The sequence below is a fragment of the Corapipo altera genome, unplaced genomic scaffold (genome assembly GCF_003945725.1).
Source record: "Corapipo altera isolate COAL_440 unplaced genomic scaffold, ASM394572v1 0, whole genome shotgun sequence".
Classification (NCBI taxonomy): Eukaryota; Metazoa; Chordata; class Aves; order Passeriformes; family Pipridae; genus Corapipo; species Corapipo altera.
In genome coordinates, this window is record NW_020884872.1 from 481,602 (window position 1) to 497,231 (window position 15,630).

Sequence of the window (15,630 nt, forward strand, 5' to 3'; positions counted from 1 at the left end):
CCCCCCTTGGACAGCGGCACCGCCCGGACCCGGCCCGGGGCAGCCCCGGCACTTGTGGCCTTGCAGCCCCTGCTGTGCCCGGAGCACTGGGGGGCTTTGCCCTCGGTCCCACACGACCCCCGCTCTCCACAGGGCACAGCTTTGCAGGCTGGGCTGGCCAGGGCAGCAGGAATCGGCCCCGTGGCCGTGCCAGGCACTTGTGGGCAGTGTCTCCATGGCCCGGGCCCCAAGGGACACATCCAGACACCTCTGGAACACTCCCAGACACAGGAACTCCACCACCTCCCTTGGACACTTATTCCAAGGCCTGACCACTCCTGCAGGGAAAAATTGGTTTTAATATCTGAGGTGAACATCCCCTGGTAGAACTTCAGGCCATTTCCTGTCACCCTTGGGACATGACAGAACAGACCGACCCCCCAAGGTTACTCTGGAGCCTGGCAGACCCTCTGCAGCACTGACCCCCTTTATCAGATCCCACTTTGTTCTTTCTATGTCCTTCCCAGCCAAGTTCACCTGCTCTCAGGGTGAGCCACATTTTCAAGCCATGTCATGGGAGTGTTCAGTGAGAACTACACGAAATTCCGCTGCAGCGTCAGCATCCTCCCCCCTCAGGGCTGCTCCCCAAATCAAAACACGTGGCACCATCTACTCGAGAAGGAGGAATTTTATTGTTTCCATCAGCCAGGTTTCCTTGGGAATAGACCAGGACAGTTCTCTAGACAGTCTCTCTCATGATCTTGGTGAGTTTCTGGATCTTGGACCTTGTTGACATGTCCACGTACTTCTCCCCAATGTTGACAATCATCCCGCCGAGGATCGAAGGGTCAGTCTAAACAAGGAACATTGAACAGAAAGTCTGTGAGCAAAAGTTTCTCAGCCTAGGATACAACTCTGACACTAACAAAGGAAAGAATAAAGCTCTTCAAAGAGCCTTTTTTGGGAGAACTTTGTGGTCATTGCATTCCAAAGTTAGGATTTTAGGAATTAAAGCATCATCATGTCTACGGAAAAGCACAGAACTGTGTAACAGCAATGGGATTCAGTGAAATCTTTAAGATCATTTTTTAAACCCTTAACATGAACTTGATGAAATTGATTTATAAAGTCCAAACTCCAGACCTTGGTCTCCAGCTTCAAAACCTCTCCCTTAGCCAGGAACCCATTCAGAGCACTTTTTAGTTCAGTCAGGTTGGCCTCATCCAAGGGCTGAAAAATAGGAACAGAAGAGAAGGAAAATTAAGGACTTGAAAATATTCAAATGATAGAACAAGGACCCCAATATCCTACTCAGATCCTTTGGAAGACAGACACGAGTACCAGGAAGGCAGATTTAGCAGCGTTCTGGAACAGGGACAACCAAAGGGCAGCACAGGAACAACAACCACCTTGGTGCCCTCCTAATTTCATGAGCCATGAACAGGGGCAGCTCTATGTGCAGACTTTTATCATCCCCTGGCTTCACACACAGGAAGGAAAAACATGACCTAAGAAGCTGAAATGGGAGGAACAGCTTTAATTTTTGACGAGTCTCTGCTGGGGATCCAAACCCCCCCTGCAGAAAGACGTTCAGCTTGGCAGGGCTGAGACGTTTCCTCGCTGCTCACACAGCAAGCCCTTCAATTCCAGGGAGCAGGGGGAGCCTGCAGAGGTTTGCCTGTTCTCCCAGTGCCTGCTCCCAGCCCACCTGTGCCGTGGTGACCGTGCACACCACCTCTCCTCGCACCGCGCTCATGATCTTGGCGAAGGCGGACACGATGCCCGGGGTGTGGCGCAGGCGGCCGTTCTCAGCCAGCAGGTCTGGAAAACACCAAAGCACCGAGGGCTCAGAGCACCCCCCGGGCACATCCGGGCAGCCAAGAGCCACGGCAACGGGTGGCACAGCTTGGATGTTCTCCTGGAGCCCAGGGGTCACTCACTCATCAGGTTGACAGTGATGGGGGACATCTTCTCTCTCGCCAAGGCGTCGCTCACGGCTTTTTGTTTCACTGTGCCCTTGGTGTGAGGGTTCATCACCACACTGGACAGCTTGGGGTCCTTCAGCAGGGTCTGAGGGGAGACACAGCTATGGGACAAAGGCCAGGAGTTTTCCAGGCATTCCAAGGCCCACCTGGACCAGCCAGAGCAGGAAACACGGGTATTCCTGGAGTGAGAACAAAGAGCTCTGGAGCTGAGGGGAAGTGGAAGGGCAGCTGCTGCTACAGAATCATGGAATGGTTTGGGTTGGAAGGGACCTTAAAGACTGAATGGACCTAGCTCCACCCCCTGCCATGGGCAGGGACACCTTCCACCAGACCAGGTTGCTCCAAGCCCCGTCCAGCCTGGCCTTGGACACTTCCAGGGATCCAGGGGCAGCCACAGCTTCTCTCAGCAACCTGGGCCAGGGCCTCCCCACCCTCCCAGCCAGGCATTCCTTCCCAATATCCCATTGAAACACTGGGGCACAAGGCAGGCAGCACATGTGCCAGGGGACTGGGAGTCTCAGAGGCTGCAGGAGCCAAGCCCACCCCCCTCCTGAGGAGCAGGGAAACCCCCCCTGCTCCCACGCCCGGGAAGCTCCGGCTGTGGAACACCTTACCCACACCCGGCTCAGCTCCTTCTCCACCTGCTCCAGCTTCTTCTGCTTGCTGGCTGCAGAGTACAGGGCGGTGGCATAGCGCCCTTCCAGCCCGTACACCTGGATGGGCGGCTGTGGGGAGAGCGGGGGGCACTGAGAGGGGGCACCTGGGGGGCACAGACCCCCCTGCCCCTCGGCTTCACCAGCCTGGAGACCTCCCTCATCGGCCACTTTGACCAGCCTGGAGACCCCCCTAACTCTTCACATAGACCAGCTTGGAGACCCCTTGTCAGCCACCACTTTGACCAGCCTGGAGATCCCCTCTACTCCTCACCTTGACCAGCCTGGAGACCCCCCCACCTCTTCACACAGACCATCCTGGAAACCTCCCCAACTCCTTACCTCAACCAGCTTGGAGACTCCCCACCCTCTCATACTCCCTCTCACACTAACGAGCCTGGAAACCCCCTCAACTCTTCACCTTGACTAGCCTGGAGTTCCCCCCAAGCTCCTCACCTTGACCAGCCTGGAGACTCCCCCACCTCTTCACACAGACCATCCTGGAAACCTCCCTGACTCCTCACTTCAACCAGCCTGGAGACTCCCCCTGTCACCTGTTACTTTGACCAGCCTGGAAACGCCCCCGACTCCTCGCTCTGACCAGGCTGGAGAACCGCCCCACCCTCCACTTGCCCCCTTTCATCTTCACCATCCTGGACACCCCCCTTGACCCACTCACCACCTCCCCTCTAGTCCCTCACCTTGATCAGCGTGAAAACTCCCCCTACCCCCTCACAACCCCTCCTGCCCCCTCACCTTGCCCAGCTCGGACCTCCACTGCCCCCTCACGTCCCCGCCGCCCCCTCACCTTCACCAGTTTGGACACCGGCCTCGCCGCCGTCGTGCTCAGCTGCCGCACCTGGAGGGGAAAAAGGGGGACAGCGGCAAGGTCAGCGCGGCGCTCGAGGCCTGGGGCGATGTTGGAGACCCCCGCACGGGTGCGGGGGGCGGGGATGCCTCTGTTGCCCCCCGGCCCCCCCGTTTCACCTTCAGGGCCGCCGCCGCCGCCATGTTGCCCCGCCGCCGCTCAGGGTCACCGCGCACGGCGCAGGCGCGGGGAGGCCCCGCCCCGTGATGGCGCTGCTGCCGCGGGGCACGCTGGGAGCTGTAGTTCCTCGGGGCGGGGCCTGTGCGCGTCACTGCCCTCGGTGTCACCGCGGTGCCACCACCAGTGTCACTGTGCCACCAGTGTCCTTGTTCCCTTAGTGTCACCTGCCCTCGGTGTCACTGCAGTGTCACCACCAATGTCACTGTGCCGCCAGTGTCCCTGTTCCCTTAGTGTCACCTGCCCTCGGTGTCACTACGGCGTCACCACCAGTGTCCCTGTGCCCTCAGTGTCACCTGCCTCGGTGTCACCACCAGTGTCACTGTGCCACCAGTGTCTCTGTGCCTGACGTTCCTGTGGTGTCCCTGTGCCCCTTGGTGACACTGTCAGTGTCCCTGTGCCCACAGTGTCTCTGTGGTGTCCCTGTGTCCCCAGTGTTCCTCTCCCCTCATTGTCACTGTGACCGCAGTGTCCCTGTGCTCACTGTCCCTGTGATGTCCCTGTGCTCACTGTCCCTGTGGTGTCCCCGTGCTCCTTGGTGTCCCTGTCAGTGTCCCTGTGCCCATGGTGCCCCTCATTGCCCAGTGTCCCTTTGCCCGGTGTCTCTGTGCCCACAGTGTCCCTGTGCCCACAGTGCCCTTCATGAACAGCTCCAGTGTGGGTCCCTTCCATGGGGTCACAAGTCCTTCCTGCTCCAGCCTGGGTTCCTCTCTCCATGGATCCACAGGTCCTGCCAGGTCCCTGCTCCAGGATGGGCTTCCCACAAAGTCACAGCCTCCTTTGGACATCCCCCTGATCCAGGGGGCTCCTCCAGGGGCTGCGGGTGGATCTCTGCTCCCTGTGGATCTCCAGGGGCTGCAGGTGGATCTCTGCTCCCTGTGGATCTCCAGGGGCTGCAGGTGGATCTCTGCTCCCTGTGGATCTCCAGGGGCTGCGGGTGGATCTCTTTACCCCGTAGATCTCCAGGGGCTGCCCCTGCCTCACCCACACCCATCCCGTACTTCAGGAGAGTGACTGGAGCATCCCACGAGTTGTTTAAAAGACTCAACCTCAGCTGCTCTTTTCCCCCAGGCTTTGCTCTGCTCTGACCCGGGGGAACCCGCGGGACGCACCGAGTTCCTTCTATCCCTCGGATAAACCAGATCCAAACCCTTCCCGAGGCAAAGGACATTCCAGGTGAAACCCCAGGTGGGCAGCTCTGCCTGTCGCTCTCTCATTCTCGCTCAGCTCTCGGGAATGGTTCAGTTCCCCCTCTCCTTAATTCTTCCACCCTTTTTTTTTGTAAGAGCTTCGCGGAGCCGGCTCCGGTCCGGGTCGTTATTTCCCGCACGGGGACCGGCTCAGGCGGTCGTTGCCATGGAAATAGGAAGCCTGGTGTGGATGGGAAGCCGCGGGAAGCGTGCAGGGCAGGATTCGAGCACTAGATGCTGCTCTTGCTCCAGACTGAAAGCGAAGCTATGATGTAAAACCAGGATTGGAACAAGGTTCTTTAGGGAACCCGCTTAGCCGTCCCACCAGGAGTGCCACAGTGTCACCCACGGGCTTTATTGGGGCTCTTTATTGGGATTTACCTCCCTCCTCTCTCCCGGCCCGCGTTTGCCGGGGTGACACTCGAAGGCACAAATACAGCCCGGGGCAGGTTTAAGCCTGACATGACTGAGAGGGTGGGGATTAGTTCAGCCTGGAGAAGGGGAGAACTTAGAGCCCCTTCCAGTGCCTGAAGGAGCTCCAGGAGAGCTGGAGAGGGACTGGGGACAGGGGATGGAGGGACAGGACCAGGGGGAATGGCTTTCACTGCCAGAGGGCAGGGTTAGGTGGGATATTGGGAAGGAATTCCTGGCTGGGAGGGTGGTGAGGCCCTGGGATAGAATTCCCAGAGAAGCTGTGGCTGCCCCTGGATCCCTGGAAGTGTCCAAGGCCAGGTTGGACCAACCTGGGCTGGTGGAAGGTGTCCCTGCCCATGGCAGGGGGTGGCACTGAATGGGCTTTGAGGTCCCTTCCCACCCAAACCATTCCATGATTCTAACACTGTGCTTCTAATTAATTGTGATAACTACAGTACTGAGAAAAGCATGTCTAACATGTAGAAAAAATGTTTGCTTTTAAAAAAATAACTTTTTTATTATTATTTTTTTTGTGATAATGTGCCTGGACAGAAGTTTTGGAACGGATTTATTTGAAGTGGGATTCCATATCCCAATTTTTTTTTTTTCAGTGTAATTCTGGGACAATCTGTGATCTTGTCGCATTTTAATACACAGATAAGCTGGCTTTTTGATGTCACTGAGTCCTGAGGGCACTTTAATGAACTGGGGATTGGGTGAAAGCCTGATGAACTTTTGATGAATTACAATCAGAGCACTGGGTTAATTTTAGATAAGTAAAATCCCACAGGTGATAAAGAGTTTGTACCTTTATGCCTTACACTGGAAGGAAAGTGTAAACTCTGATAAAACCTGTCCTCATGTTTGAGTATCTGTCACAATAATGGAGTCCCTCATTATATATGGGGATTTTTAGGAGGTTTTTTTTCCCCTGCAAAGCAATTAAATTCCCTGTACTGCCCATCACTTACCATCAGACGTTTACGTGTGTCCCTGCTTTCAGTTTGGGCACTTAATGAGCACCTGAACATTCACAAACTCAGGAGGAACATCCTGAAGAACTTCCATTTGTGGGTTTGCCCTTGGAGGGTCGTGACCTTAAAATGCTCATTCTTAGTCACGTGAGGATGTAAAAAACATCCCTTTTTTCTCCTGTTGAGTCAGACCACAACTGAAAGCAGGCAAAGTAGATCTTATTTTCCTTTCATTGAGAAGTCTCTAGAAAGAAGGCGATGATTCTCCAGCCATGGTCCTGCTGGGGTTGTGTTTCTGTCGGGGTCCAGCTCTGTGAGAGGTCCTAAAACTTGCAGCAAGATTAGACCATTCCACAGATAACTTGTAGAGCAGAGAGGCAAAAAGCAGATGAGGTTTTTCAGGGCCCCCACAGAGATGAGAGTGTGGCAGGTCAGTGCCACAGAACGTGCCAGGCTTACCCTCCAACAGGTCTTTTAAAAGAAAAACAAAAACCCCACTCAAACCCCTTTAATGATTATAGCAATGAGCCCAGACTTTTAAGAAGGGACTGCTTTTCTCCCTCGCCTTGCAACTCACCTGAAACAGGAGCTTTTGGCCCGTTGTGGCTGTTGCTCCTCACCTGTTATTCCATAATTGCACCCATCTGTTTCCCTTTGGCCGAGCCCGGAATTCGGCACGGGGCAGTCCCAGAGGAGCCAGGGTGTAGCTGGAAACAAGTTCCTGACGAGTTCCTCTGCGAGAAGTTCATTGTTTACAACGAGTGGAGGAGTTTTCCTCTCCTGCTGCTCGAGTTCATCCCAGAGAACCCTCAAAGATCTGCCACCCAACTGCCCAACTCACCTCCCCGTCGCGACCGGGTTTCCTTCCTGCAGCTGCTCGAGGAAGGGGTTTGTTTGTTGTGGTTTTTTTTCCCCCCTCTCTCCCGGGGGTTGCCCCTTATCTTCTACAGGAACAGTTGGTGCCCTGGTTGAATCTGATCCAGGTGGTTGTTTTCCACTCCTGTGCTCCACAGGTTCCACTTGGGCAGGCAGGTTCAAGCGCTCCCCGGGGACTGAGCCTGTACCACCCACTGAAACCTCCCTGCCCAGGCACCACCTGACTCATTTTCCCATTAGAAAAGGGGTTTTCACTCAGTGGCAGGGGACAGAAAACAGGTGTTGTGTGTTTTTTTTTACTCCAAACTGGAAGAAATGATTGTAAACCCACAAAAACAGAGAGGGGAATTCCGAATAGGAGTGATTTTAATTGAGTTGGGCGACTGAACTCACTGCCCTCAGCACCACAGCGCTCCACTGGAAGCTCTTTGTAGGAATTATTTCCCAAATCAAGCACCTCTACCTACATTTTCCTGCCCTTCAAGGGAGGTTTCAATCTAGTGTTGTTATGTATGGAAATGATGAATCGTTGTGATGTGACTGTGCATGTGATACCTGTGGGGTGCTCGTGGTGCTTTGGTGAATTTTCCATGCAATGGTGAATTTTCCATGCAACCACAAAAATCTGTTGTAAAAGGGGAGTAAACCCATGACTAGGTGCTTGCAGATGTAAAAGAAGTAATATAAATTCTTTTTAAAATACCCTTAAAACTAATTTAAGGGTGAGCTATGATATAATTGTAATTTAAGGGTGAGCTATGATATGATTTTTATAGTTTGGTGAAATAACCACTGACCTGCAAAGGTTTATACTAGAAAAGGTGGTCTGGGCCCACCTGGGCTGTCTCAGAGGTTTTTTGAATTATTTGACTTATTAAACTTATTTCACTTATTTGACTGTCTTAAGAGCTTGTCCATGAAATATCAAAGGTAAAAAAGAACTGGTTTGGGAAAACATGTGAATAACAGATACGGGGGAGAAGGCACCAAGAGCTGAGTTTTACCATTTCCCACCTTGGCAGAGGAGCAGTGAGAACGTGGCACTGAGACTCAGGAGATCTGGGATCTATTTTCAGCTCCACATTGGACCTGCTGATTGGCTTCTAATTATTCTGCACCTCAGTTCCCCCAAAAAAAAAAAAAAAAAAAAAAAAAAAAGGCAATTTATCCTTTATAAATAACTGTAAGTTATGTTGATGAAGCACAGTTTATTAATAGCAGTGGTACCTTCTCACTTCTGCCATTAAAAAAATAATTGTAAATTCACAAGTGTCAGTCAAATGAGCAAGTGGCTGTGGGGGAAATAAAGCAGAGGAGGAGCATCATGTCTGGTTACATATTAGGGCTCCACTGCCACAAGAGGGAAGCCAATACTAATAAAAAACCTTTATTTGTGCATGAACTATGGTTATTGTGGAGGGTTTATCCATTTCAAGGGTGTTTGTCTTCTTCTCTTTCCCTGCAGCAAACTCGCATTTGCTCCTGTGTCAAAGACTGAAGGACATTCCTCCACATTCCCTTTGCTCAATGCCCTGTGAAATGAATTCCATGGATTTGCCTCTTTGAATGGCAAATCCATAAACCTGAAACAGAAAGTCGGGACAGAACCAAGCTGGTTGTTTTCTCAGTGGATTTGAACAGTCCATGTCCAGGGCAAGGGGAGGTTTGGTGGACGTGGTGCTTGAAAAAACAGAGGTGGTGTTTTCTCTCCTTTGGGGGAGAAATTAAGGACTTTTCTAGGACTCACAGATACAACTGTTTTTAGTGGCTCTTACCCCACAGTAATGACAAATTAATTCAGCAGATCTTCTGACTCTTAGCCTGGTTTACAATGTGTGTGAAGTCTTTTCTCTGTGGATTTATTGATCAGGGCAAACCTGATCTCAGTTACTCTGATTTTGGGAACTTCTCTGAGTCATTTCTCTTGCAGGAAGGTACCTGGGAAAAGTCACCCTTGCTCAGATCATGCGTTGAAGGCACCAACCTGGTGGGTCGAGATTTCTTATGTTTCATTTTGCAGCCAGACATTACAATTATATGTGCTGGGGCTTTTGAGAAATGTCAGGATAAAGTGGTGAAAGAAGTGATTTTTAAAATAATCTGGGTGTAACAGAGAAACTGAATGGGATTCATACCCCAGATTTCTCTTGTGGGCTTTTTCCTGATCTGTTTTCTAGATTGCTGCAAGACACAAAGATATGAAAGTCACTATTCAGGTTTCTTTAGAGTATTAGGAATTTTTTTTTTTCCCTGCAGGAGTGGTCAGGCCTTGGAATCAGTGTCCCAGGGAGGTGGTGGAGTCCCTGTCCCTGGGAGTGTTCCAGAGGAATTTGGATATGGCTCCTGGGGACATGGATTAGGGGTCATTGTGGTGGTGCTGGCTGAGGATGAGACTGGATGAGCTTGAATTTCCCCCCCAACCTTGATCCCCTGATTGCTGACATATGACACTGGTTGGGGGTCGTAATTCTTGGTGTTTGGAAGGGGTTTTTGAGGAATGGCAGAAATGGGAAGTGAGGAGCAATGCAGAAAACCCACCTATGCAGAGGTTACCTACGAAGACCCCGAGGGTGTTCCCTGGAAGTGCAGACAAGGAATCAGGGCAAGGTTGGGAAAGCCACAGCCGTGGATTGCAGTCCCCGAAGGACATTTGCGTAACAAGCTGCTTTGTTCCAATTTTTTTTTTCAAATACTTTAGCAACGTTTTGGGTATTTTGTCCTCCTCCCCTTTGAAGGAGGCAGACCTTAAACTGCTGTCCTAAAGGTGCTGCTGGTTTTAGAGGAATTGCCAAGCGGAAAAGGGGGGAAACAGAGCTGGAAGTCTTTGTCACCCAGGGCACCTTTCAGAGCCCTCCCAGCACGTTGTTGTTCAGGTGTTCCCGCTCTCCTTTCCTCTCTCCTTTCCCCCAAATGCCACTTTAGGCCCCAGTGTGTGTGTGCATGTGTTTAGCTCTGGGGACATGAGCAGTCACACTCCCGCCGGTGGGAATATTCACATGACCAAACCCGGGCACTTGCACGGGGATTTCCTGCGTGAAGGGCACCAAAGGAAACGGCCAGGTTAAAAATAATGGCTTGGTTTGGGCCCTGATGTAATGCCTTTGACACCAGTGGAATTGTACAGGGCTGAAAGGGATCCAACCCCTTGGAAGGGCTCTCTCCAAGCCCCTCACCTGCCACTTTCCATGTCTGTGTTTATGGCAGGATCAAAAACAATCCTCCTTTCCCTGGGGAATTGCTCTGTGTCCTTCAGGATCTCCCCAGGTCTCAGATGTGCTGAGCTCCTGTGTTTGTGGAGCTTCACCAGTTCCCCATGCCCCTCTTGCCTCAGGGTGGCAAACAGGGCAGCTCTTGCCTGTCCTGCCACTTCCCTGCTCCTGTAAAATGCTGGGACACTCTTTGGCCTCATCAGGGGCTGCTGGTCTGGGGGTGAGAGCCCCTCTTGTCTTGGGTGGGGTCTTGGTTGTTCTCTTTGTCTCCTGCACCAGCTCTGCCTTGTTTTGTGTGGGTACAAAAGAGCTGGGAGGTAAACACTAAAGAAAAGAAGGTCGTAAGGCTTGGAAGAAACCCCTCTGAAAAATGTTCCTCTCTCCTTTCTGTGGCTGTCCTGCCCACTCTGTGTTGCTTTTTTTTTGGGAGTCCCCTGTGAAGTTCTGGCCTGAGTGAGACCTGTGTGAGGCCAAACTCCCACAGCAGCCAGACTTCTGTGCATCTCACCCGTGGTTTCCTACAGATCCCCCCGAGTGTGTCCCACACCTGCTCACCCCAATTCCCACAGACACGGGACAGACCTCTCAGAACATCGAAAGTTAGGGAGTCAGGAGAGAGCGTGTGGGGGGAAACCCACCCCAAAACACACCCCTGAACAAACAAGCTCCAGCATGCAGGGCTCCTGCCTGCCCCTGACAGGATCTATCTTTAGTTGTGACGTGAGTCACACCATTGTGATCTGACTTTACGGTTAGTTTGAGGTATGAGCCAGGCCATGGGACTGCGAGCGAGAGCAGGAGCATCATGGGATGGAGCTGTAAAATTCCACTACTTGCTACTCTCTAAATCAGGTTTGAAGAGCATTGAGAAACAGGAAGTGTGGGGGGGGTGGGGGGAGGTATTTTTTTTTTCCCCCAGTGGAAAATTATCGGAGCATCGCGATGTCGGCGCGGGGAGAACGACGGGGAATCGCGTATGGGCGACGGGAGAGGGTGGAATAGTCTGGAGCAGAGACACCTCTGTGTGCCCAGAGTCACGTCTGTCCCACCCCACCAGCCACTACAAGGCAGGATTTTCTTGGATGGTGCTGTGTTGCTAAGCAACATTGCCAGGCAGCATCTCTGCATCACGCACAGCCCGGCTATGGTGGGGCAGTGGCGCCGCTTCCAGGGATTTTTCCCTGCTAGAAAATATTCATTTTTTTCTGCTCACCCAGGAGGGTGAGGGAGCTGCCTCCCGGGTGGGCATGTGCAGCTCCCGTGGGCTGGGATGGGAATCACGTGCAACCCGAGCCCCGGGCATGCAGAGTGTGGGCGTGATTGCCGAGATACAAACACCTGCCGTGCTCGAGGTGGGATAAAGGTTGGCTTGAACATAAATAACCAACGAGGCAGCGCTGGGATGTGACAAACAGCACAGACCCATTACAATTGGCTCTATCCCAGAATCCCCGAGGTTGGAAAAGCCCTCCCAGCCCATGGATCCCCCCTGTGCCCCATCCCCACCTTGTCCCCCAGCCCAGAGCACTGAGTGCCACGGCCAGGCCTTCCTGGGACACCTCCAGGGCTGGGCACTCCAAACCTCCCTGGGCAGCCCCTGCCAAGGCCTCACCACCCTTTCCAGCAGCAAATTCCTCCTGAGGTGAACACAAAGAAAAGGACGTTCACTCAACATTCTGGGATACCTTTGAGGCCCCTCAACACCAGGGGATTGCTGGATGAGAGCTCTTGTCACAAACCACTGGTGGGTTTTTGGACTGAGTGTGATTTCAGTGGATTCCGCCTGCCAAGCCCCCTCCTCAAAATGATTCAATAACCAGCTGCTGCACACACAGCAAAAAAACAGAAAACCAGTGTTATTGCAGAAGAAGCTGAGGGGTTGTTATAGAAGGAGAACAACAGAGAGCCTGGTCCCCAGAGCCAACAGAGGAGGTGGAACCTGCACCTCACACCACGTGTCTTGTCCCAGGGCAAAAGAGGCCTCTGCAAAGGCTCTGCCCAGACCAGGGCTTGAATAATTCCGAAATCTCTGCTCCTAAAATGTTCGATTTTTGGACAGATCATTGCTGATGCTGTCAGCAGGTGGCAAGAAGGGGGGGATGCAGAAGAGCTGACAAAAGGCAGCAGATAGTTTCTGGCATCTGAATGCTGTGTTTTTCCGCTGCGCGTCATGGACAGAGTCGTCGTTTGAGCCAAGCAAAGGGGGAAGCAGGAGAGGAAAACCACACTGTCAACACCCACAACGGTCTGGGCCATCAACAGTGTTGCCCCTCGCTCACCCTTGCAGATGGAGTCAGCAAAACAGGGGTTTGTCTGATCACTGGGGAGCAGGAATTTAATTGTAGCTGAGCCCACCCCGTTATTGGCGTCTGGGGGCGTGTGGTGGAACCAGGTAAATCAGGCTTTTCCACAACAAAGTCTTCACACCACAGGCTCTGGAGGAGCTCAGCCACTGCAGCTCGAGGCAGGAACAGTTCTTGTGGCATTTGGGTGGCACTTGGCCAAGAGCAGAACAAAGGCAGCGACAGAACTTCCATTTGTCACCGACCTGCAGCAGCTCGAGGTGAGGTCGGTGCTCGAGGCTCAGCCCCTCCATCAGGCTCCTCCAGTTTTGTCTGTACATGGGGCCAGTTTAATCCTGGGAGAAGATGTTCAGAATTTGCCTTGAGTGCAGTGTATGTGCCAAACACTTTGGAGAGAAAACTGCACATAAAAGACATATAAAATATCCTCCTTATTGTACCTGTCCTTTGGGCACGAGTGTCATCCACGAGTCCTGGTTTTGCAGCCGTTTTGGTCAGCTGAGATAAAAAAAGAATAAAAGAGTATAAGCTGTTATTTTTCCTTTTTACCATGAAAGACTTTACTTGGAATGATTGCCCAGCTTTGCTGTTAGATTTTTAGCAAGATATTTCTCCCATAAAAGGCTTCAACGAATGTTGATGGCGGCGACGGTGAGATGGGAGGGGTATGGAAAAGGTGCAGAATTTCATCAAACCTTTCTGTAACTTCTCTCAGCACCCATCCCTTGACAATGGATGGAGCTGTGAGGGTGGGGAGGCCCTGGCACAGGTTGCCCAGAGAAGCTGTGGTTGTCCCTGGATCCCTGGAAGTGTCCAAGGCCAGGTTGGAGCAACCTGGGCTGGTGGAAGGTGTCCCTGCCCATGGCAGGGGGTGGCACTGGATGGGCTTCGAGGTCCCTCCCAACCCAAACCTTTGATTGGGATTCTGATTCTTTGATTAATACAACGACCCATCTCAGCCTTTCCTGAGGGCTGAGACTCATCCCAACAATGTTTAAAGGATAAATTACACCTTCCCTTCCCCAAACCGTGCCAGATACAGCACAGAAAGGAAATTAATGTTATGCTGGAAAAGAAAATACCCCGAGGGCTTTTCCTCTCTGAGTTTCATGGTAAACACCACTGAGTTCTCAGCACCATTAATATCTGATTATTACGACTCCTCTCAAGCAGTAGCCCCACCTACTTTGGTCTCTGTTTTCTGGGCACGCCCCAGCATTTTCCCAGCTGGAGCTCGTGCTCGGAGCTGGAAGTACTGTGTCATTATTTCATTACCACCTGGTCTGAGGAGAGGATCCATTAATTCAGTTTTGTAGGCATCTCCTGTGAGAAATCTCAAACTCTCCTGTAGTGACAGGAAAACTAATTATTTTTTGAAAGAAGAGGCAACGTTTCTACTTCCTTAGCTGATCATCACAGCTTCGTTTTTCCCAAGAAATAAGGTTTGTTTGCTTCAGGCTACAAGAGATGTCACCGTCTGCTTTCGCTCCAGGTGACTTAGGGTCAATGTAATCTGAAAAAAAACTGACTCAAACAGAACAAACTTGTCACAGATAAATCCACAGGAACTGAATCCACGGCTCTTCTCCCCCAAAAAAACTATTTGCATGTTTCCCTTCCCTTTGTATCTGTCCGGTCTGGGTGGACAAGGGACAGCAAAAAGTTGTATTTTAAATATTGCTAGAAGCACTCTCACATTTATAATGGGTTCTTTAATATATTTAATATATTTATTTAATATATTTATAATTATTTAATGCATTTAGAATAATTTAATGTATTTAGAATAATTTAATTTATTTAGAATAATTTATTTTTTTTAGAATAATTTAACATATTTAGAATCACAGAATGGTTTGGGTTGGAAGGGACCTTAAAGATCATCTTGTTCCAACCCCCCTTCCTATGGGCAGGGCATTCACTAGATCAGGTTGCTCAGGGCCCTAATTACTGTTATTATGTTTACTTCTAATTCTGTTGAAACATTTATTTATGTCTATATTTGCAGTGAACTGAAAAATGAACAAAAAAATCATGGCTTCTTTTTTTTTTTCTTTGTGGCTTTGTTTGTCTGAAGGAGAAAAAGAAATAGGGATTTTTTTGGGTAGATGTAGACATTCCATTTTTTTTTCCCCTTAAATTAGGGGAAAATTAAAACTAAAATAGTAGAACTCCTTCCTCTCTTCAGTCCCTTTTTTAATACCAGAGCCCTAAAATCTGGTTTGGAAGATCGAACATGCATGACAGAAATATCTAAGCACGCTTTTTTTTTTTTTTTGCTCTGGATCGGCGACAGTAACACGCTCCTGGGTGTTTTTCCAGCCCTGATGGCTGGTTTATAGACCTTGGGGCCATTTCTGTTTGTTCCTTGCAGGCGTGTTCCCTGCAAGGGACACACAGGACAAGCCCAGGCTGGTGTCACAGGACAAACCCGGGCTGGTGTCACAGGACAAACCCAGGCTGTGAGCACTGAGAATCCCCGTTATCCAAAAGCAGGCACAGCAACCCCTCCTGCTCTATGATCAGGGGCAGGGCAGAGCTGCCCCAGCAGCTTCCTCGCCCTCAATAAATCTGTTGTTCCAGGCTGGGCGAGTAACCCGAGCCAGCCTTTGCTACCTCCCGTGGTTGTGCTCAGGTGTAACGTGAGCCCGGCGCTGACAGAGCCCAAAGGGGAGCGATGCCAGCGTGTCACTGTGACTCCACAAACCCCACATCCTCCGGGATCTTCCACAGTCAAGGCTTTGCCTCCTGTTCTAGTCAGGGAGAAGGTGGAGATGGATACCGATCCCGCAGGGGTGGGATGCCCCACGAGCATCTCGCGTGGTTTAGACCTGTCAGATCTGTGGTGATCTCACCTTGGAGAATTAATCTATGGCTTAATTCATACAGGAGTCACTCTCTTGGAACTCTAGTCACTGCTGTCGTTAGGAGGACACGAGGGGGACAGGCAGGAGGACAGACAGTAGGACAGGAGTTTCCAGCCCCTTGCCCACACTCCATGT

At 51.4% G+C, this 15,630-nt stretch overlaps 1 protein-coding gene and 1 long non-coding RNA gene across 2 annotated transcripts; one reads left to right on the forward strand and one right to left on the reverse strand.

Annotated features, from left to right (window-relative positions):
- Window positions 1-649: 649 nt before the first annotated feature.
- Window positions 650-3,671, reverse strand: ATP5PO (ATP synthase peripheral stalk subunit OSCP). Its single transcript, XM_027634447.1, has 7 exons — window positions 3,605-3,671; window positions 3,426-3,476; window positions 2,579-2,689; window positions 1,920-2,049; window positions 1,688-1,800; window positions 1,123-1,209; window positions 650-832 (listed from the first exon to the last, which is right to left on the reverse strand). Exons 1-7 carry the CDS (start codon window positions 3,626-3,628, stop codon window positions 719-721), a joined length of 630 nt encoding a protein of 209 aa, XP_027490248.1. The 5' UTR covers window positions 3,629-3,671; the 3' UTR covers window positions 650-718.
- A 726-nt stretch (window positions 3,672-4,397) lies between these two features.
- Window positions 4,398-8,839, forward strand: LOC113943152. The gene is made up of 3 exons (XR_003526215.1): window positions 4,398-5,146; window positions 5,929-6,056; window positions 8,582-8,839. It is a non-coding gene; the product is annotated as an uncharacterized LOC113943152 (long non-coding RNA).
- The last annotated feature ends 6,791 nt before the right edge of the window (window positions 8,840-15,630 follow it).